The sequence below is a fragment of the Paroedura picta genome, chromosome 4 (assembly GCF_049243985.1).
Source record: "Paroedura picta isolate Pp20150507F chromosome 4, Ppicta_v3.0, whole genome shotgun sequence".
NCBI classification, from domain to species: Eukaryota; Metazoa; Chordata; class Lepidosauria; order Squamata; family Gekkonidae; genus Paroedura; species Paroedura picta.
In genome coordinates, this window is record NC_135372.1 from 119,038,792 (window position 1) to 119,061,502 (window position 22,711).

The 22,711-nt window shown below is 41.1% G+C and overlaps 1 protein-coding gene across 10 annotated transcripts in view; it reads right to left on the bottom strand.

Moving 5' to 3' along the window:
- Positions 1-22,711, bottom strand: part of PTPRT (protein tyrosine phosphatase receptor type T) — a 769,637-nt gene that overhangs the window by 168,893 nt on the left and 578,033 nt on the right. For all 10 annotated transcript variants that reach the window (XM_077335394.1, XM_077335396.1, XM_077335393.1 and 7 more), the window contains exons 12-13: positions 12,023-12,296; positions 6,079-6,115 (exon numbers count right to left, since the gene is read on the bottom strand). In XM_077335394.1, the coding sequence (XP_077191509.1) occupies positions 6,079-6,115; positions 12,023-12,296 (311 nt within the window). The remainder of the gene's footprint in view (positions 1-6,078; positions 6,116-12,022; positions 12,297-22,711) is intronic.

Sequence of the window (22,711 nt, forward strand, 5' to 3'; positions counted from 1 at the left end):
AAGGCAGATCATAGCAGCAATGCATAAAAGAACTATGGTTTTGTATTGTGAAAGAAACACATGTAAAGCAATGACAGAAGACTGGGGAAAACAAAGAGAAGTGTAATATTGACGGGCAAAAGTGGAAGTATGGAACATTCAGAATGAATTCTGGGCACAGGGTCACCAGGAACAACTAGGAAAATGTAAGGTGCACGAATCCACAAGGGCCAGTGCTTCCTTCAGTTCAGCCTCTGGAGAAAAAAATGATTTATGGGTTTCTTTCCTTTCAAACGCAGAGCACTCAAGGTGATGTACACCAAAAATATTGTTTACCCTCAGGCAAATCTCAGACTTTGAGAATGATTTGGTGATCCAATTTGAATTAATCTTGAATTCTAGAAAACATTTGTAATGAATTTTGATCAAATACACCTAATAGGTGTAAAAGCACTAATTATATTATATTACTGATTATATTATTTGGTCAGGGAGAACAGGGTTCAATGTCTTAATCAGAGCAGTTGTCACACACTAAAAGGACTTAGCGCCTTCAGATCAGGGCCTCCAATAATCACAAGCTTGGGTGTCCATGAGCGGACCTTCCCAAATGATTGAGTTAGGCCAACACCTCTAACTGATGGTGTGTAGTCTGGTAAGCTGGCTATCTGTTTCTAAAAGTGGTTCTAAAAATGCAGGCAAAGCCAAGGAACAGGGCCAAGGAATACGTTTTTGCTCAAAGCTAGAGGCAGGTGTTGGCAGAAGATGAGACATTCCATCTGGACAGAGGGAACAGAAGGGAAGAATGATGACTAATCATGAGAGGTTGCTGGAACACAGCAGATTTGTGGAACTGTTTTGAACTCAAAGAGACTTTTGTTCAAAGGGAGAGGTGATGGCTCTGAGAACAAGGCATTGTTTCAGCTCCCAGATGGTCTCCAATTCAAGCCCTACACACACACATACACAGGTGGTCCTGACCGGTATCAGCTCAAAATCAGTTCTTCACAACACTCAGCCTTTTCAGTGCAAGTAATATAGAAGTGAATCTAAAGTATACGACACATGCATGTGAAGGAAGGGAACCAGTGGTGAATGGAGACTATATCGCCATTCGGAATTCTTTTTCATAAAGAATTCAGTCGCCGCATAGTTTCTATGTGTACTTTTTAATAATTGGGGATGGGAGTAGCACCTATGCATATAAATTGCCACCTGGGGGGTTGTTTTTATTTTACAATTCCTCTCCTGAAAGTGATGAAAATTAATGGTAATTTTAAAAACAAGGTTTGAACTAAAGAGCACCTGAGTAAATAGCACAACTGCAATCAATGCACAAACCAAATATAGTAGTTGCAGCTGTGACATTATATATAACGTTGTCTTAGTGTGTGTGATTTTTTTAACCTATGATTTTATCCTTCAGATCACCCTGTATAGGAATCAGGTAGCCTGATAGTGTAGTCTAATTAAGTAGCAGTTCCCATTACTCTGATTTCCCTTGTACTGGCTCCAGGAATGGCATCATGTCCTCCTTTCCTCATTCAGCAGTTCGTAACAGTGGATAGTGGTATTGTGCCCACAAACCATCACACAACTATCACCTAGCTATGAATAAAACCTGGAACAATACGCAGGATAATCAATCAACATCGATTACCTTGCTCAACAGTGGTCCCCAATGTTCTGGAGCCTGTAGGCACCTTTGGAATTCTGATAAACTGTGATGGACAACCACAGCATGCTTGCCACAAGAGAGGCATGAAGGTGAGGTTATGCATGATTCTAACAATAAATCTTCAGTGTTTCAGGAAGAAGCTCTATAGAATGGCTTTTAAGTGAAGAAGTTGTTTCAAGAGATTTTTCTTCTATACATATAGCTTACTCTAAGTTATTCAGTGAAGATCCTTGTGTTGTGGTGGCAGTTGTTGCCTAAGCAATTTTGAAAATCTGCATAGCCAATCAGATCTCCAAAGGCCAATTAGAAGTTGTGGTCACTTTCTTTAAACAATACTGGGCAGGCATTAGGAAGGGTGCTGGTGGACACCATGGTTGGGAAACCCTGTTGTGTAATTTATTCTGAGTGTTGAACCTGGATTTTCTTACTTTTAGGTTTCTGGTACAGAGTTTAAGAGTGGGCAAAGGACACGTATCTTAAAAAAAATGTATTTGTGAGGTATCCTTATAGACCGATTATGCACTGGGAACTTTACTGCCCCAGCACCCGTGCAGGAGCACAAATCGGGGCTGGATGAGGTGCACCAGGCCAAATGCTCCCCCGTGTGGGTGCAGGAAGAGGTAGAGCAACCTGCCACTACTAAAACTCCAGCCTGCAGCCCGGCATGAAACCTCCAGTGCATAAACGGTCATAGAGAGCCAGCATGGCATAGTGGTTAAGAACAGCGACCTCTATTCTAGAGAACTGGGTTGATTCCCCACACCTCCACGTGCAGCTGGGTGACCTTGGGCTTGTCAGTTCTCTTTGAGCTCTCTCAGCTCCATGTATTTCACCAGGTGTCTGTGGTGGGGAGAGGAAGGGAAGGTGGTTGTAAACAGCTTTGAGACTCCATCGGGCAGCAAAAATAAGGGGTATAAAATCTGACTCTTCTTCTGTGTTTGAAGCAAGTTGGTTAACTGTCAAATATTAAATGTTCATTAAATATTAACTTTAGGAAAGCATTATTAACGCCATTAAAGCTGCAGGCTCCTACTTTGCATCCAATGCTACCACCCAAATGTCACCTGGAATTCAGTAGCAACATTTCAGAGAGTTTAGTAGGCTGCAATGAAAGGGGGAAAGGCAAGACAGTTCTCTTCTGCTGCTCTAAGAGCTTCCATTGGTAGAAAATGACTTGGTAGAAATCAGGTTATATGTTTTTTTTCTGTCACCTTCTGTACTTTTCTAATATATCATTATGCCACTGAAGATACAGGTAATCAGATTGAATACACGCATTTGAACTTTCTTATCTCACAGTTCAAATGCTTGTGAGCAACAAAACAATTTGAATATGAAGCTCTTACATGAATAACATTCCAACTCTTAGTAGACATGCAGCTGTTTAAGCCCATTGATTTCACCAGATTTAGAAGGGTGTTACTTTGCTTAAAGTTGTACTCATTTATTCTAATTATTTCTCAAAGTCTGTAGCACATTGGTCTTTTGTCAAGTGTCTAAATGATGTCAGTTCAATATTCCTGTCTTTCTCCATTTACTTTCCACTCTTCATTGAAGAAGCAGAAAGTGACAGTAGCATCTTATTCTAGAAGAAGAAAATTGGAAGCATTGTGTCCAATTTTTTAGCTTTTCAGACCTCTGACAGAAGTATACCAATGAAATTTTGGGAGAAATCTCATTACAACTTTTGTGTTCCATTTTTTTTTAATGGAGTCCAAATTTTCCTGTCTACAAATCACTCACTATCATTAGAAAATAAAGCAGAACAATCAGTATTGTACATACCCCTTCCTCAATTTAGGCATGTTTTAAAGCTTATAGTTATTAATAATTCAATTCACAGTGACCAAGAGGAAAAGTCAGCCTGCTTAGACTCAGCCCAATACACTAACCACCATGTGCTAATCAGACTTTTAGTTAGATGTATAATCTCCTTTATTGTTCCTGAGTTTGTCTTTGTCTAGATCAGGGGTAGTCAAACTGCGGCCATCCAGATGTCCATGCACTACAATTCCCATGAGCCCCTGCCAGCATTTGCTGGCAGGGGCTCATGGAAATTGTAGTCCATGGGCATCTGGGGGGCCGCAGTTTAACTACCCCTGGTCTAGATCCTACTACTCCTTGATTCTAGGCAGTTTATTTAAGGGAAGTTATAAAATGATCTATGGGATTGCATCATGTGTTGTTTACTGCAGCTTTGCATTTCTTCCCCATCCAACCAGTGGAGGTGTTAATTGAGAAAACACTGCAGAAATCCATCTTCCTAGTGATTGTATATATGATTGCTTCGGTATTATTTTTAGTCAGAGTTCTACTGAAGCTTATAAGTACTCCAGAACATTAATAAAACCACTCCCAAAGATCATGATTTAAATTAATGTAAGATCAAGACTGTATTTTTGCAGTGTTTTTCAAGACATGCATGCACACCTCTAATGGAATGCACCAGATAAGTCCCCCAATATCCAGTGGACATGAACAAAGCTTGTGAAAAATACTTGCCAGCATTGTTAATATGAATAGGATTGAAATGCATAGAGCATCTGACTTCTGTGCAACTGAAATTCACTTAATTGTCCCTGTAGTTTGCCCACTGTCTCTTAAATTTGCAGCATCAATTTAAATAAATTTGGAAGTTACGGTGACCATTTCATGAAGGACCTCTATACAGGGAAGCAACAGGGAAAGAAGCAAGCAGTATACTAAAACAAAAGCTACATTGCAAGGGTAGAACCAAGACATAAATATGTCACTATCTCTTTTTACTATCACTATTTACAGGAGCAATATTCCCAATTTTCAGCACCTCTGCCAGATTCTCTGGTGTTTCAGAGCTGCCTATAATTTAGTCAGGGACTTTGATATCAAATGCAAATGATTATGCTCAACTGGTGCTCCATGGTTGTCTTTCTTTGGGTTTTCTACTGCCTCCCTTTTGGATTGGAGGTACAGAAAGAATGTAACAGTCATCAGTTAATAAAACAATCTGAATCCATAGGGAGATCCTTGTGGTCAGTTTTCTGTGTTCTCTTGGACATATAATTTTCATTGCAGTGATGTAGAATGCTTTTGCTGGCTGAAAACTCACTGACCATAGTGATTTTTTAAAAATAGATTTTTTAAAATAGAAAATAAAACTATTGGAATGTTGGCTAAAGCTATCAAATAGGACACAAAATGCCTTCAGAGATATTTCTAGTGTAAATTACTTATCCATTAATTGCACACATTAGAACATTTGTCCCAGATTGTCATGCTTGGTCTATCCTGGTTTCATTTTGTGATGTGTGAAAGTACCCAAAAGACAGGGTAACATTTCACACATATAGTTCCCAGAAGAAGGAAGAAAACAACAATTTGGAAAATGGACAAGAGCTGTGCCAATCACTGCCTTTTTCTTTGGAATAGACAGGACTATTGTAATTGAGTTACTGAGCAAGGCATCAGTATGATTTTTGGATTAAACTCTGATAATACAAAGTCACTTATTATCCAATTTCTAACAATTCCTACAACTGTATTCAAGAACATATTTTCTAAGCATGTAGAATGGGATATAGTTGTTGCCAGTGGACTGACCTCACATTAGAGGGAGCCAGAAAACTTTTTTTTATTTCAAGGTCAACAGAAAATCAATGGGATGCTTACAACCAGCTTGTCTGTGTTAAAATGGGGAGGGGGTGTCTCTTTTCATTATCAAAAAGGCTATGTTGGGTGTCCTGAGACCAACATGGTCAAAAGCCAAGTGGAGAAGAGGGTGTAATAAGGAGAGGGATTGTTTGAGACTGAATAACATTTTTTACTCGATCCAGCACAATGTCAAGGTATGATCAAATATTTATGGAATTGAGAAATCACTGGAAATCACAGTTTGGACTATGCTTGCCAATATGAATATCAGGGAAGTCAGGAAACTGTACCAGGGCATTGCATGAAGGCAGCAACAAAGGAAACAAGCAAAAGCAAGTGAGGAAATCTGAAAACAGGGTCTATCTACCATAAACACATGCAGTCCAGGAACCACAAAGAAAGAATGTTTAGTAGCGGATTTTGCTTGAATGACCATATGAAACTTAAATGATAAAAGCTGTCTTCATTGGCCTGTTGCAACAGAAAGATTTAATTCTCAAATCCCATTTCTGTTCATGAAAGGAGAAAGGACAATTTTTATCAGTTTTTCCCTCTCAATATAGCCCTCTGCTTAGACCAGCATGATGTTCCTGGGAGACCACTGCCAAACAAGGGCACAATTTCAGATGATACAGAAGGCTCCCATGCGAGGGAGAAAGGGGAAATTTCTAAAGTGTCTTATGGTATCTGAAGGGGTAGATAGTGATTGGATTTTGGATCACAAATGAATCAGTTTCCAGACCTACTTCATGCAAAGATAAATAGCTGGGAGAAAGAGATCCCCTACATACCTTTAGTTGCCAGTCGGACACAGTTGATCTTGGTCTCCTGCAAATAACAGAATATGAAAGGGCATCAAGTGAGATTAATATATATTACCTCAGAAAATAAGGGACAGCATGCACTCCATTTACATTAACTACCTCAGTATTTGAAGGAACCACATACCCCAAAGACTCTTCTGTATTAACACTATTTCGGATAATTTCCACTCATGCTGGGTGAAAGTTATTGAGGAGAAACTATATTTCTGTAGGTAGCCCTAGAATTGGAATGCCTGGTCCACTCTTTTTGAAGCATGGGGACTCTTTTGAGGAGAGGCTCCTGCAGCCACACTACAAGTTTAGTGCCTCTACCTCAACCTTCCCCCCAACCTGAGCCTGGAAAAAGACAAAAAAGGGAAAATCCCCATAGATCCCCATGGTGACATTGGTTTCGATTAGGCCATATCCAGATCAATTTGGCCAAATCAAAACTACACTATGGGTGATTCGGACAGATCAATTAAGTTTGAATCGTTTGGGCCAAATTGAAAATTGAAATCAGTCTGAATCTTCTTCTCCTCGCACATGCCTACTCCATAGTGTACTGGGCTTGCAACCCTAATACTGAAGGTTGTTCTCCTACTGAAGGGCTTATAGTTAACTAAAGATTTTTGCAATCTTGCTGTTGCAGCAAACTTCAAAGAATGCAAGTCTCGATACGTGATCTGTAGCCCCAGTTTGCTCGTGAAGACAAGGCAGAGACAAACATTTTGCTGGACAAATGGTGCTCTACAGTGAATCAGAGAGAGAGAGAATAATAAGAGAGTACAACGATATAGGCTAGATATCAGGGGGGGGGGGGAAATTTCACAGTCAGAGGAGTTCAGCAGTGGAATAGGCTGCCTAAGGAGGTGGTGAGCTCCTCCTCACTGGCAGTCTTCAAGCAAAGGTTGGATACACACTTTTCTTGGATGCTTTAGGATGCTTTGGGCTGATCCTGTGTTAAGCAGGGGGTTGGACTAGATGGCCTGTATGGCTTCTTACAACTCTATGATTCTATGATTCTAGAGAGAGAGAGAAAGACTGCATTCATGCAAGACAGGATTTTAAAAGATCCCATTAACTTGTATAGTTTATTATTCCCTGGGATGGAGTGAAGAATGACATATAGAGCAGTGGTCCCCAACCTTTTTATCACCGGGGACCGGTCAATGCTTGACAATTTTAGAGGCCCAGAGGGGGGTAGTCTTTTGCCATAGGACGTCGCTGCTACCTGAGCCCCTGCTCCAATTGCTTTCCCACTGGTGCCCCTGACTTCCCGTCACTCGCTGGGGGGTGCTGCCAGCAGGTGCACATTGCCACACCAAGGGGGAGCCCCAGCCATGGCGGCCGCTGGAGAGCACCAAAGGTGAGCCAGTGGCAGAGTGGCAGGGCAGCCCCTGACACAGCAGCCGGGGAGGAGGATGAGGAGGAGCCGGGGACCAGTACCAACTGATCCATGGACCAGTACTGGTCCCTGGACCAGGGGTTGGAGACCACTGGTTTAGAGGAAGCAGATCTGCAGTGTCTGAGACTGGCAGTCCAGTCAAGGCACCTAGTTAAACCAGCAACAATGAACAGTCTGAGTCCCAAGGTCTATATTTGGATTATCTTTAATTTCTCCCATTATTTTGCTTCTATATAATTTTAGCATTAGGTTTTGCCAAAAACATTATTTATCGATATAGATGACACATAACTGTGTTATACTTCATCTACATCTTTGCAGATTAGAAAAAAAGACTCTGTCAGACAGCAACTAACTGCAGGCTTTTCTTTCCACTTCTGACTTTACAATGTCACGCACATGTCTCTGGTGCAAAGAATATTGCAGAAATTACAGAATGTTCCAGGGACCCATTCATATGGATACATTTGATGCATATTTTGCACATGTCACCACTGCAGTGTAAATATTTACTTCAGTAGATTTTAACAGTAATCTTAAGAAATTAAAATTTGGCTAAATTCCACAAATGCATTTTTCATTTGCCAGCATTGTTAATGCTTGTCTCTGGAAACCATTTCATGGATGTTGACAATGTCTTCCCTATCTTCAGTAACATGAAGAACTCAAAAGTCAGGGTTAAAAACTGAAAACTGCTAAACCTCAGAAAGAGAGGTATCTTAAAAAAATTAAAGCATTCATATCCTTCCTTACTTTAAAAATTCAGAGTGAGCGGAAACATACCACGGAGGCACAAATTATAATAAACACTGAATTTAATGTCTCATTGAAACAGGCAAACCTAAATACAGCCTCCAGAAGCGGGGGTAACCCAGTATACATCTGCTTATTTTCAACATCAACAATTAAGTTCCATTAACAGGCCTCTGAAATTGGCAGCTTTCCAGGACTTCCTAAAAACAACACGCAAAGGTGCCTTCAGAACCTCCTCCAGTAAACTATTTCAGAGCTTGGTTCCAATGTGGCAATGGAAAGAGGAATGTAACTGGAGTTCAGGTGCACAACAGAAGATGCAGTCCTTGCTCATGTCTTGCAAATAGAGGGTCATGGCTTCCCTTACTTTGTCAGTCCATCTAATGCTGCCTTTTGTGCTGCCTTCAACTTTTCCTAGCATTGTGAACTTTTGCAATGACTCCTGTCTTGAAGCTTTTACACAGCCAGCTAGACAGGCACAGACAAATGGTCACTGGGAAACATTCTGGGACAAGCGGACCCCCCCCCCCCCCCCCCCGCCATCAGGCTCATCAATGGCTATAATTCGCCATTGGCGGCGGGGGGGGGGAGTGAGTCAATATGACAAATAACAATTTAAAAAAAAATTATTAACTTCCACCCATTTTAGGAAAACCTGTCAAGAAACCCCAGGATTACATGCAACCCTGACTGAAAAAGTCTGTTCATGTTTATATGTTTATAAGTTTAGCATTCCTGCTCTCCATGGGAGCAAGAACTGATTAAAGTTCCTTCACCTCCAAGAAATGTGAAGTCTGGCTTAGGCTTTTGTTTTGCTTTACATTTCAGTTAAGCATCTGGCTTTTGATAAGCCCAAATTCACACCATTCAGAAACAGGTACTTTATAGAACAAAGACCAAGAGTACTCAGCTTCACACATGTTCTATTTAAACCCTCTTCTGAGAGAAGCACCAGATATGCCAGCTCCCCCTGTGACAACCTACAAACAAAAACTCAAATGAGCGTCTCTTTTATCCTAAAACACAAGCACAAAACGATATATAGCACTGGGCAACAGAAGGCAAGGAAGCTCATGATCTAATTCAGCTACAATTTATGACACTTGTTTTATAACTGTCTATTAATATGTTTATTTCCAATGCAACAATCACAACTAATGGTAGCAGAGATTGTGAGCACATGGACAAGCTGCACACACTGTTACAAAGAGAGAAGCTGCAACAATGCAGAAAAAAACTCAACCCAAAATAATGCTCCAGTATTTTTTCTGCTTTTTAGCTATGAACTGTTTCCGGTAAATATGTTTCAAAGCAACTCTTAATAGAGTTTTAGGTTAAAACATAAATGGCTATGTAAATAAATGTTCTATTGCCAGGTTTGTTGAGAGATAATGTTGCAATCATAAGCTCTGAAAAATGGCTGTCCAATATGATTTGAATCATAACTTGCAGGACTGATCACATGACCAGACAGAATAATTACATAATGGAAGTTCATAACTGAACCAAGATATAAAAGTCATGCCAACAGTCACAAAATTCAGAATGAGAAATGTGTACTTGAACCACCATCACCACTGGGTCAGATGGACATATTGAAGGTCAAACTTGCATTATAACACAGAAATATATTTTAGACATGCCATACCTCCAAAAATTATCAGGATTACCAGGTGCTGGCCTGGCCATCCTTTTTGTTAACATATACCATCAAAGAGCTGAAGGATTCTGTCAACCCTAGCATTATCAAATTCAAGTGCCCTACCTGACCTTGGAACCCCTAGCCACAGTGATCCATGTGAAGGTCACCTCTATATTAGATTATTGCAACCCTTAACCCTAATTCAGAAATTAAAACTGGCCCCAAATGCTGCTGCTCAAGTCCTCACTAGGACTCCATGGATAACCCATGTAAGACCCATCTTGCAGCAACTACATTGGCTTCCAGTGTTTGCAGTGCTAGCCTTTAATGCCATTTGTGGTCTGGGACCTGCATATCTAAGGGACCCATCTGACTACATCCCCCGGGGAAAGTTGTGGTCAGCTATGGCTAACCAACTGGTCGTCCCTGGCCCCAAAGAACTTGACTGGCCTCAACTAGGAGCAAGGCCTTCTCAACCCTGGCCCCTGCCTGGTGGAAGGAACTCCCAGAGAACATCAGGGCCCTGACTGAGCTGACACAGTTCCATAGGGCCGGCAAGATGGAGCTCTTCTGCCAGGCAAATGGTTGAGGCCAGTATGCCTGGAAGAACAGAACGACATATGGGCCTCCCCTACAAGTGTGGGGTTTCCTCATTCATCCTCCCTTTTAAGGAGAATTAATATAAATGACTCAGCTTAGTATTTTTATTGTTAACTTTAGTAATTTTGTATTTTATTGCATTTCTATATTGAATTGGTTCTTATCTGCAACTAGCAAAATAGCCCCTTATAATTTACAACACAACGGGTGCTAGCTTTCTCTCCTCCTGCCCTAGGCAGGCCCATCAAAGTCTGGAAAGGCTGTTTCAAGTCTTCTATGGGCAGGGGAGATTGCTGGCGGGGACTCACCTCTTCCCTCCACCCTGGCAGGCCCGCCAAAGCCTGGAGAGGCCACAGTGAGCCTTTTGGGGTTTTGGAGAGTGCTGGTGGGGGTTGTAGCCTTCCTCATCCCCCATTTGCCAGTGAGGCCAGAGCTTGGCTCCCTTCCCTCATAGGTCCTGGTACTAGCTGCAGTTCCCGACCCTCCCCCTTCTCCCAGCTCACGCTTGCTGGCTGCCTTACCTCTCATAGGCAGTCGAGTGGAGTGGGCTGGCCGTGGAAGGAGATGTGGCCAGGAGCGAGACAACTTACCTGATTGGCAATTCATTGGATGGATGGCCAATCAGGTACACGATGAGTCCCAACACCTCCCACCATCCCTGCCCAGCTTTATTTATGGTACAGATGTTGTACACCACCCCAAGCTGATGGGCCCAAAAGGGCTGACCTAAAAATCTTAATAATAAATAAACTAAGGTGATCTATTTGTACTTTCTAACTTCAATGTTATGTCACCTGTTCCTCTTCCTATGTATCTGGGAGTTTCTTTATCTGCTATTTTGACTGGTTATTTAACATGGCCCAGAAGAATGATGTTTTTTTCTTAGAGTTGAACAATGACTAGTTCTATTTTCTATGCACATTACACGTTTCATTTCCAGGGGAACAAGTGGACTTTACATTCACAACACCCTCTAAATTGTAACATCAAATCATCTCTGAGCCATCTTCTCTTTAATCCAATTTATCTGGATCAATGGCAAGAGCCCAACACATCCCTAATACCTCTGAAAATGAATTCATATCGAAAAAGAATACAAACTTACATTCAGATCAAATTACACTGTGGCTCAAAAGAGTGGGAAGCAACTAAAATACATCTCTGCAAAGATAAATCAATACTTTTTAATGATATACTTCACTGACTCAACCAAACAAGTACCAGAGGCAAGAGAAATTCTCACTAAATCACTGTGTGACCGAGGTTACAAGTAGAAGGCTTTCTCATCATATAAATACCTCATCAGAAATACAGGCAATCCAGAGAGACAGTTCACTCACATATTTTAACTCTATACAACTACATAGTTCTCATGAACCTCTCCCCCAGAAGACAGTGGCATCTGGTCCTTGTTCCCAAAGCTACATTAACATGAAATATTTACCCTTAAAAACTGATATATGATACTTTATCATCTCAAGAAGATGAGACTAGAAATTACTATTACAAAAGTGGCTATCTCAACTTACCCCATTTGCTTTACTGAGAGCCTGAAAGTATATGCTATAACTTTTCAGAGGTGAAAGTGGAGCATTCCAATAGCCATTGTAGGTTTTGTTGTCCCCCACGGTGAAAGGCTGGGTGACAGGCAAGTTGACTGGCTTCAGTTCAGCTGCAAAGTAATGGGGGGAGTCTAGGGTTGACGCATTTTTGTAGCTCACTGGAACAGAGAAGCATTCAATGATATCTGCAGCTCTTCGTGACTTCTGTGGCTTTTCTTCTTTCACAACAAGCTGATAAATACTGAAAGAGAAAGAACAAGTGCTCCATGGAATGAGGAAGAACTGAGCATGCAAGGGAATGAAGCAAACCTATCAAAAGAATTCTAGTTTTCCCAGATAATTCCCGGGAGGCAGTAAGCATGTGAGAGAATTAATCTCCTACCAGAGTAGTTGGGGGTGAATTTACAGTTTAATAGAGAATGGGAGCATAATGTGTTACAGTTTTTAAAATGTTGATTTATCTTAATAATATTGGGGGAACTACATCTCCCACAGTGCTCTGCAATGACCGTTTATGCACTGGAGGTTTCATGCCAGGCTGCAGGCTGGAGCTTTAGTCGTGGCAGGTTGTCCCACCTCTTCCTGCACTCACACGGGGGAGCATTTGGCCTGGTGCACCTCATCCGCCCCCGATTTGTGCTCCTACACAGGAGCTGGGGAAGTAAAGTTCCGAGTGCATAAATGGTCAATGACATGCATTTATAAACTGCTTTAAAATCAGGTAGCTAGGAAAACCATTAGCATTTAGGCTGTCACCCACAATCAGATGAGTAAAATAAGAATTTTAATGTGATTTTTGATGCCTGTGTGATTTTAATTATTTTTTTTTTTGTACAATTCAAACAACACTAATAAACTGGCAGGAAACTTTGCAGTGTATGTCAGCAAGGGATCAAATAACCAACACTTTGGTAACATTATGAAAATAAAGTAACCACTTTAAGATTTTAATAATCATCTTCACTTGATGGGTTTACATGCCTAGAAGACCTACTATCCCTGCTAAGGATGAACTGGATGATACTGCTCTTGCCCTAAGATAGTGGTTCTCAGCCTTCCTAATGCCCCAACCATAACATTTCACAGAAATTAAACCAAAACTGACCAATGGCAAGAAGATCCATTGTTCATGATAGTACATGTTCATGAGAGCCAGTTTGGTGTAGTGGTTAGTAGTCCGGACTTCTAATCTGGCGAGCCGGATTTGATTCTGTACTCCCCCACATGCATCCAGCTGGGTGACCTTGCTCTCGCCACGGCACTGATAAAACTGTTCTGACTGAGCAGTGATATCAGGGTTCTCTCAGCCTCACCCACCTCAAGGAGATCTGTCTTGGGGAGAGGAAAGGGAAGGCGACTGTAAGCCGCTTTGAGCCTCCTTCGGGTAGAGAAAAGTGGCATATAAGAATACTCTTCTTCTTCTATATAAAGTGTTTTTCCCCCAGGATTTCTCAGTTCAGTTCTGCCTCTTGTCCCACCATACCGATCTCACGCTTTTTCACTGCTCCAGACAGATGAACACTTTATCTCGATCTACCCCGCAAGGCTGTTGTGTGGATGGCATTCCACCGGCCAAGCCGCTTGTCCTGCCATCACCCCTGTGAAAGTATCATTTGACCCCCAAAGGGGTCCCAACCCCCAGGTTGAGAACCACTGCCTTAACAAATCTTTCAGTTAAGCATTTAGAACAATTTCGATAGGCATTGCTAGCTACGTTTCTATTTGCTGTACATTTGCTGTTCTATACATCACTGGAAAAGATGACTTTTAAAAATATCACCATTTTGAGTAGATCTTGACTGCCCTTCCCCCTCCTCTCACATGAGCAGAAGCCCCACTGGTGAATGAGTGAGAAGTGGCAATTTCACTATATCCCCTTCCTTTTGCAGCCCCTCCTTGTTAGGTTTTTATTCCGAGCCCCAACCCCAATCAGGGTCTTGAGGAGTCACGGGGGCCTGCTGTGTGTGTGGGGAGGTGAAAGCGGGGAAGATCTGCTTTCATGATCACCATATTTTCGCTTACATTTTCTGCCTCATTAACAATATTGTGAGATTCAAATATGCTTTTAAGTACTTCTTGTAAAATATCAGCTTATTTGTATGTATGAAATGTCATGTGAAATATCAGCTAATTTGTATGTATGGTTGACATAATATGTGTCATGATAAAGAGCCTGGAAAGTTTGAAAACTTGCACACATTTGCCAACAAGCACAGGTTCACAGTCCTATTACTCCTAGAATATATAACTCAACACTGCTTAAATATGATGCCTCCAAGCTCACACACTTTCTGATTACATGTTACTAAGTAAGAGGATAGTTTCAGGAGGGCAGCTGTGTTGGCCTACAGTAGAAGAACAAGGCTCATGTCTAGTAGCACCTTAGAAACCAACAAAATCTATACACTCTCGAGAATATAAGCTTTCGAAAATCAAAGCTCACTTCATCAGATCGAAAAACTATGACCATGGGAAATATCAGTCTAGACCATAAAATAAAAGAAGTCTGGCAAAGACAACCAGGTTTGCTGGAGTATGTAACCTTTATTTTGGTAGTTCTGAATCCCTGCTGTTGTCATTTTTACCCATATCAGAGTTTAATCTGTTTGAGGTCTTCATCTCAGTGATATCAAGCACCAACAGCTGGCTCTCCATGTAGCTTTTCATTTTAACAGGACTGTGTGTAACATTCAGATACAGGGTATTTTGTTCTTGCTGTCATCTAAAGCTTCCAAGTTTGGCACTGCAACAGTGAATGCAAACATACTTGTGTTTTAACAGTAGTCATCCATTTGACAGAGAGAATGGTATCATGGCAAGCCACTTCACTTCACATCCGATTATTCATATATGCCACCCTCACCTGTCTATATGAGGCTGGTTCTTTGTCTTGTTAGACAGGAGAGATCGATGGAAGGCTGGGGAGCAGCCGCCAAGTTATCATTCGAGCAGATTTCAGAGACTCGTTGTGACAGAAAGATGGGCCTAAAAGCATTCCAAGCTATGTCTCATCAACATTACACTACAGAAAACAATAGAATGGCAGCCAAAGGAAAAGAGAGTTTCAAACACCTAATCCCCACACTGTGATTAATCACTGTCTCTTTTTATGAGTGTAGGGCATATTCTTTTCTTAAGGAGAAAAGAGTTACGTCTGAGCAAAAAATCCCAAAAGGAACAGAGGTTAGGGTTTTTTTTTTTTTTTTTTTTTTTTTGTAATGACAGATATAATGCTGAAAGGGGAAGTTTGTTTCAAGGTATACATCCTGTATTGCATGACATTTTGAGCCCTGTGTGGAAATTCCATGAATTTGTATGCTGGAGAAGAGAATCATTCCTTGTTGACCCTAGTTTCTCTGTATATTCAAAGCAACATCCATATACAGATGTGCTCTCTACCACATGCATTCTAAGTATACTCATTGAAATGAACAATCACAGGGTGGATCTGACCTCTATTGTTCCACCCCAAAGTGCAGTTTCAGAGCCTCTTGTGGCGCAGAGTGGTAAGGCAGCCGTCTGAAAGCTTTGCCCATAAGGCTGGGAGTTCAATCCCAGCAGCCGGCTCAAGGTTGACTCAGCCTTCCATCCTTCCGAGGTCGGTAAAATGAGTACCCAGCTTGCTACTGGGGGGTAAACGGTAATGACTGGGGAAGGCACTGGCAAACCACCCCATATTGAGTCTGCCATGAAAACGCTAGAGGGCGTCACCCCAAGGGTCAGACATGACTCGGTGCTTGCACAGGGGATACCTTTACCTTTTTAAAGTGCAGTTTCAAGCCTTCCTCCAACATAACTTAGGTGGTTCTTCTTTCAGTGGAAGTACCAATAAAATAGGAGGCCATATTCTAAAGCTAGAGGAAGGCTCTTTAGAGGAAGGTTGGATTAACACGTCTGCTAGGCAGCTGTGATCTTAGGTACTCTAAGGTAGGGGTAGTCAACCTGTGGTCCTCCAGATGTTCATGGATTACAATTCCCATGAGCCCCTGCTAGCAAACATCTGGAGGACCACAGGTTGACTACCCCTGCACTAAGGTTAACAGGAAGAGTGGGGACTAATCAGCTTACAAACTAAAGTTCATCAGGAATTTTTGCCAATTCATGGTTCATGAAGCAATGTTCATGAATTGCAGAAGCACCACAAACGTGCATGAATTCATGAAAAAGTAGCTGGGAGCCATTTAAGCTCCTGCGGGTTTTTTTAAAGATTTGCACAAGGATGAGATTGTATAAGAATGCAGTTCCACCCTTGTGCAAATTTTTAAAAATGCCCCATTTGGCCCCATGCTGCTGCAAAGCACTGCAGAGTTGACACATTTTTGTCCCTGCCGGGACACCGTACACACAAGCCTGCCCCTGGATAGGCCCCTGTTGGCCCCTGTGGCAGACCGAGGAATGCAGAAATATCTACATTCCCTTCCCGTAGGCCTATGGAGGACCTAAAGCATGCCAGGCCTGGGATCAGGTTGGGATGACACCAATGTCATATAGAAATGAAAATTAACACTGCTACCATACCAGCCCGGACTTTTTCACCCATGCACAATAAATGGCCTACCAGTTACTCTGGTGGGCCAACAACAGATTATATAACACAAGGAAAATAAAATTGCTCCAAAGTAGGTGATGTGGATATCTTCAACAGGAAAATTAATGCAGAAAACAATAATAATTCCAATTAAATAATGTCTTCCTACATTTCTATATTTCTTGGAGTTCTGCTTGCAAGAAATACTGCACAAAAGATTATCCTTCAAATTGGACATTTTACATTGGCTCTGAAAATTAAGCAGTCTGCAGGGCTAGCTGTATGGTACCAAAGTCCTTTTCAAACCAAGCTCTGTAGAAACTCTTAATCTTCAGAGGAAGGCTTAGACTTATAAGATATAATGGTATAATTAGCCATGCAGCATTCTTAAAAATAATAAAGAAAGAATTAAATGATAAAGTCCCTAAGAACACATCAAACCAAACAGTTTTAAAAGACAAACTGTTTGGCAGAACATTGCTTAGAAACTATTTTAACAACTTAAGTTTCCCAGTTGTCCTTTCCCTGCACATGCAACTCCCTTTCCTGTCCACCAGACTCTTTTGGAATCCAAGTATCCGGATTCCTCTCAGGAACAAAAATTCTTTTTGTCAAGAAACACACAAGAAGCTTTCAAGCTAAAGGTGGTTGTTATACAGAGCGTCCCACATATTGTAACCTGGGTTATATAAAAAGGCTAGATATAAATACAAGAGTTTTGCTGAGATGCTCATTAATCGTTTTCATTAAATGGCAGAAGTTTTCTTTCATATCAGAAAGTTTTGTCAGAAAAAAATTCTGTGCTTACTAATGTCACATCAGAGGACTGCCCATTATTTCCTATGAGGAGAAATGGTGTCAAAATAGTAGTTTTTCTGAAGTTTTGTTTTTACCAAATGGCACCTAGATTTTAGTGCTTCCACTTTACTAAATACCCCCAATACACCCCATGTTTCAACTGAATTAGACAAAGTGGTAAAATGCTAAGGCCCCTTAAAGAAGACACCCACAACTGTTATTTTCCGTATAGTTTCTACGGGGGAAATGGTAGATTTCCATAAGCAGCTACTTGGCACCCTGTCCCTTAAGAAGCAGCTACTTGGCACCCTAAATGGCACCCTGTCCCTTAAGAACAAGAAATGGGAAACAAAATAAGAACACAAACATGTCCCTTTAGAACCATACTCCTTTTCCAGGCAAAAGGAAACATTAGCTAATCAAAACAAATCAAACCAGTCAGCAAAGGTCCAGCATAGGAGAAATGTTTCCTCTATACTGTGCACATGAGTGGCTGGTCGTTAACACAACAATTTAGAGCTATGCGGGGTCTTGCACTGCCCATTGCCCATTTCAAGATTACAGCATTGATATTCTGCTCAGGATGTGAAGTGCTCCACTCAGTAGGTGGGAAAATTAGCAGGAATATTGCACAAGAGTCCAAGGTTCAGGTAATCAAAGTAATCAAAGAGTTTTCACATCCAGAAGCACACAAGGAACAGTTGAAGGGAATTTCTTGAGCAAGGTATCCTAATAGAATCATAGAGTTGGAAGGAGACATACAGGGGCTCAGTGCAGGATTAGCCAAATGCATCCAGGATAATTTTAATTAACAATTTTGTGTTCTTAAGATAATCTATACAAAAATGACATGGGTCCAATTGGAGAGCTTGGAGGTTTAGAGGGAGCATTAAGGGTGGGGAAGGTGTTGTGACATGGTTTGGAAAGGCCATGGAAAGTATTATATGAATGTATTGAACATGTAAAAATAGGTGGATTTAAATAAGCAAAAATTCTCAGGTTAGGGTTAGAGTTAGATTAGTCATGTGTCTGGATGGGAAGTTTGTACGTTTTGCGTGAGTGTAAAGGGTGGGAAATTCTTTTTGACATAGTTAGGAAAGGCCACGGGATGTAGAAGTATTATTTGATATTATTTAACATTTAAAGTAGGGGGATTCATATAAGCCTAAATTCTCAAGTTAGGGTTAGGGTTGACTTATCTGCCTGGGTAGTTTGTAGGTTTTGTGGGAGCATTAAGGGAGGGGAAGACTTTTTGACATGGTTTATAAAAGCCATGGGATACATAAGTATATTTTGACAGTACTGAACATATAAATATAGGGGGATTTATATTAGCGTAAATTCTCGGGTTAGGGTTAGGGTTAGCTTAATCATGGGCCCTGCTGGGTAGTTTGTAGGTTTTTTTGGGAGCATTAGTAAAGGGGAAGGAGTTGTGACATGGTTAGGCAAGGCCATGAGATGTATAAGTACCTTTTGACATTACTGAACATTCAAAATAAGGGGATTTAAATGAGCGTAAATGCTCAGGGTATGGTTAGGGTTAGCTTAGTCACGGGTCTGGGTGGAGAGTTTGTAGGTTTAGAGGGAATGTTAGGGGTGGCTGTTTTATGTTTGTATACAGGTCAGATATACATCCACAGGATCTATGTCCTTAATGGTCTTGAATGCATGGAGCCCTAATCTCCCTCTTATGTCCATTTCTACTCTGGTGAATATTTCAGCCAAATTTCAAAATAGCTACACAGTAAGTTCAATGATACTCTTTTAAAAAAATAAAATGTGTGCTTACATTGCACTAGACATGTTGTCTGACTCACTTTTATGCATAAAAGTTGACCAGTGAGAAGGGTCAGCAGGCATTTCAAATTTGTGTATTTCCATACCACAGCCTTCCCCATCCATCCGACCTGTCTTGCAACACAGATTAGGCATAATAGCTACTATTCCCTTGAGGAGTAAGCATGGGGACCCTCTTGTTCCAATTCAATATTATTCTTTGCTGGCAGATTAAAGATAATGATTACCTACAGCTACCTACAGCTATGGCTTCTGCTGTGAGAGGAGCCATGCTCATGTCTTTGGAGGTGCCTTTCCTCTCCCGTGCTCACTCTTCATCCATCTGACTTGCAACACACAGCAAGGAGCAAAAGCTGTTAACATCATTTCAGAGGAGGCAGATTTCAGCTGGCTCGGGTCTTTTGAGTTCTTCCTTTCTGGATGACAAGGAAAGATTCAAGGACAAGAGCTGCTATGTGTGCAAGCTTCAGTGGAGACGAGATTGGGAGCTACTGCATCAAGTCTCCTGTAACTATATTACGTTATGATTTATGTGGATCAATACACATGGAAATGTTACTTTGGAATATATCATATACACAGTCGCTAAATTACGATCCCATAAATTGCCAGTAACAGGAATCTAGGACACAGCTCAAGCTATTATCCTTGAAGAAATTTATGGGGGTGGCAGATTTTGACAAACAGTTGTGATTTGTAGCCATCTGTGAGAATTCCAGAAGTTCTCCCATGTATGCAAAACATTATCTTGGAACTTTGAAGATAAGGAAAAAAAACATTATGGGCTATAGTCCAGCACTAACTTAAGTGTGCTTAAACTCACTAATTTCAGTGAGCATGCATATCTGTTTCAGGGATTCTGGCCAAGTGGGAATTATGTGCAAAATGCCACGTTTCCCATTTTGCCTGAAGAAATATCATGCATTCCTAAACTGAAATAATCCTTTCAGTTTCGTTTTTGCTTTCCGCAGTTCCACTTTCCAGTATGTCCTCAAAATGTCACCAGCTTTTTGACAGAGGTTTGAGAGTCAAACTACATGTGTTGTTACAGTTCTGTGATAGGAACTGCTATGTGATTTGGCACTGAAAAACAGCTATGGGAGAGAAGTATTCAGGTTGTGAAGTTGGTGGAACAGTGGGCTTAATGATCCCCTCCCCATATAATTCTCCTAGTTGAAAATTGACCCTCAGGCTCCTTGAAGCACCATTAGGGCAAAAAAGAGAGAGGCAATGATATTATGTTTCTCTTGCTCCTATAGTGTGATTGAAAGCAGTTTAATGCCAAATAGGTTTGCCAGGTCTCCCCTGTCCACTGGCAGAGGATGGGGTGGGGGATGGTTGCCAAATCTGAGTTAGAAAGCCTCTTTAGATTAATGGATGGAGCCTGGAAAGACATAAACCTTAGTGGGATGCAATGCCATAGAATCCACCTTCTGAAGAATTCATTTTCTATACAGGAAATGATCTCTGAAATCAGGAGATGAGCTGTAATTCCAGTGGACCCCTAGGTCCCACCTGGAGGCTGGCAGCCCTAATGCCAAATTATATATTGAGAGTTCTAGTCACAGAATTTCAGCTGTCCATCATTTGGCCTTAAAGACTAGGAAGACAGAAATGTAGAAATCAAAAGGTCAAAAGGCTTCGCTCACCCAAGGTAATATGATGCCCCTGAAAGTAATCCAAGGTATAAACATTCTCATTTCATGATATATCAGTTGCTTGTCATTACTAGTGACTCTATAGCTTTATCCTCCTCATCATCATCTTTATTTTTATACTCTACCCTTCCTAGTACCTCAGGGTGGGCCATAGCATATGGTAAAACAATCCATTTCTTTAAGACCGGTTTACACTTTAAAACCTCTTTCACACCATGATTTTGGAGCTTTCCTGAAATATGCTCTGTGGGCTAACTCAGGATTTCTCACAGTCCCATGGGATCTTAAAGATCAGTTTTCTGAGACTCTGAGTTGTGCGTATGATTCAGGATTTGTATATGAAGCAAGAGAACCCTTTTGATTTTCATGCAGTTCGCTTAATTGTTTGACACAAACAAAAAGTGCTCCACCACTGAACGTGCAACCGTCAACATGTCAATTCAGTGCAGCTTTAATATTGTATACTCTGCTTAGCACATTAAAATGGGCTTAAGAAACGATGCAATGAATAACTACAAAATCCTTCATTAAAAAAAGCAAAATAATGTGGTTCTCAAATAAGAAGTAACTACTAACAGGGCCATCTGATGCAGAGTTAGTCCAGTCAGGCATTTATTTATTTTTTAAACAGTGGTATTCTTTGGGCTCAGAAACAATATCAGTTTGCCATTCTCTGACAGAATGCAGATGAAATATTCTGGTGTTGAACATATTAGGGATGCTAGTAAATGTTGCAGGCCCATGGTTTCAACTCAACATCTCTGTGTGGCTTCGATGTCTTTCTTGTGCGCATCAAACTTGTCAGTCTTCTGTGCCATTTTCCTTTTCTTGTGCCTCTACATTTTCCCTTTTCAAATGAATGTGTGTTTTGTTTTGTCTTTTGCAACAACAGTGTAGTAAGAAGCATGCCTAGGGAACTGGGTAAGATAGCACAAGAATGAAACAAATGGAATTGGGAACACCTGCTCACAATGCAACATACAAACTGAAACACCAAATGTTTCAGTTTCCTAGAAGAAATGAACACATTAAACAAAATACCTGATAACGTACCATTATGGTCAACAGGTATCTGAAACATTTACATGCTAACTGGATTAACAAATGTCTAATAGTAATAAAAGGTAAAGGTATCCCCTGTGCAAGCATCGAGTCATGTCTGACCCTTGGGGTGACACCCTCTAGCGTTTTCATGGCAGACTCAATATGGGGTGGTTTGCCAGTGCCTTTCCCACTAATAGTAATAAAGAGTAATAAATAAACAAACCACACTCCTCAATTAACGACTATGGTCACTGGGAAAACAAACAAACAAAAACAATAATGCTAGTAAGAGTTGAAGGCAGTTGGAAAAGATGATTTGACTCAATCAAGGAAGCCACAAGACCTGAACAGACTTTTGCACAAGACCTTTGCAAGACCTGAGCAGGGCTGCTAATGATAGGATGTTTTGGAGACTATCAATTCATAGGTTTGCCATAAGCTTGATAGCAAATAACATGTACGCCATGGTTACTACTATGTAGCTCCTTCTATTCACCTGGAGAAAAAAAGGAAGAACAATTCCCTTGACATAACCATTAGATGACACAAGACTCCCTGGATGGGTTTCAGAGCTGGGCATCACAGGGTAGCTGGCAACAATCGAGCATCCCCCCACCCACACACAAACACCAAATGGCCGCAGCAGAGGAGCAGCTATCACTCCCTGCCTTGCTTCTCTGCGTTTCATTAGTAGCAATGGAACACACTGTGAAGATTAGAGCACATTGTTCATGGTGGCATGATCTTGCTTTGGGTTTGCAGGGGAAGGAATAAGTACTAGCATCTTATGTGACTTTTGTTTGGGTTTGTTTGTGTGTGTGTGTTTTGTTT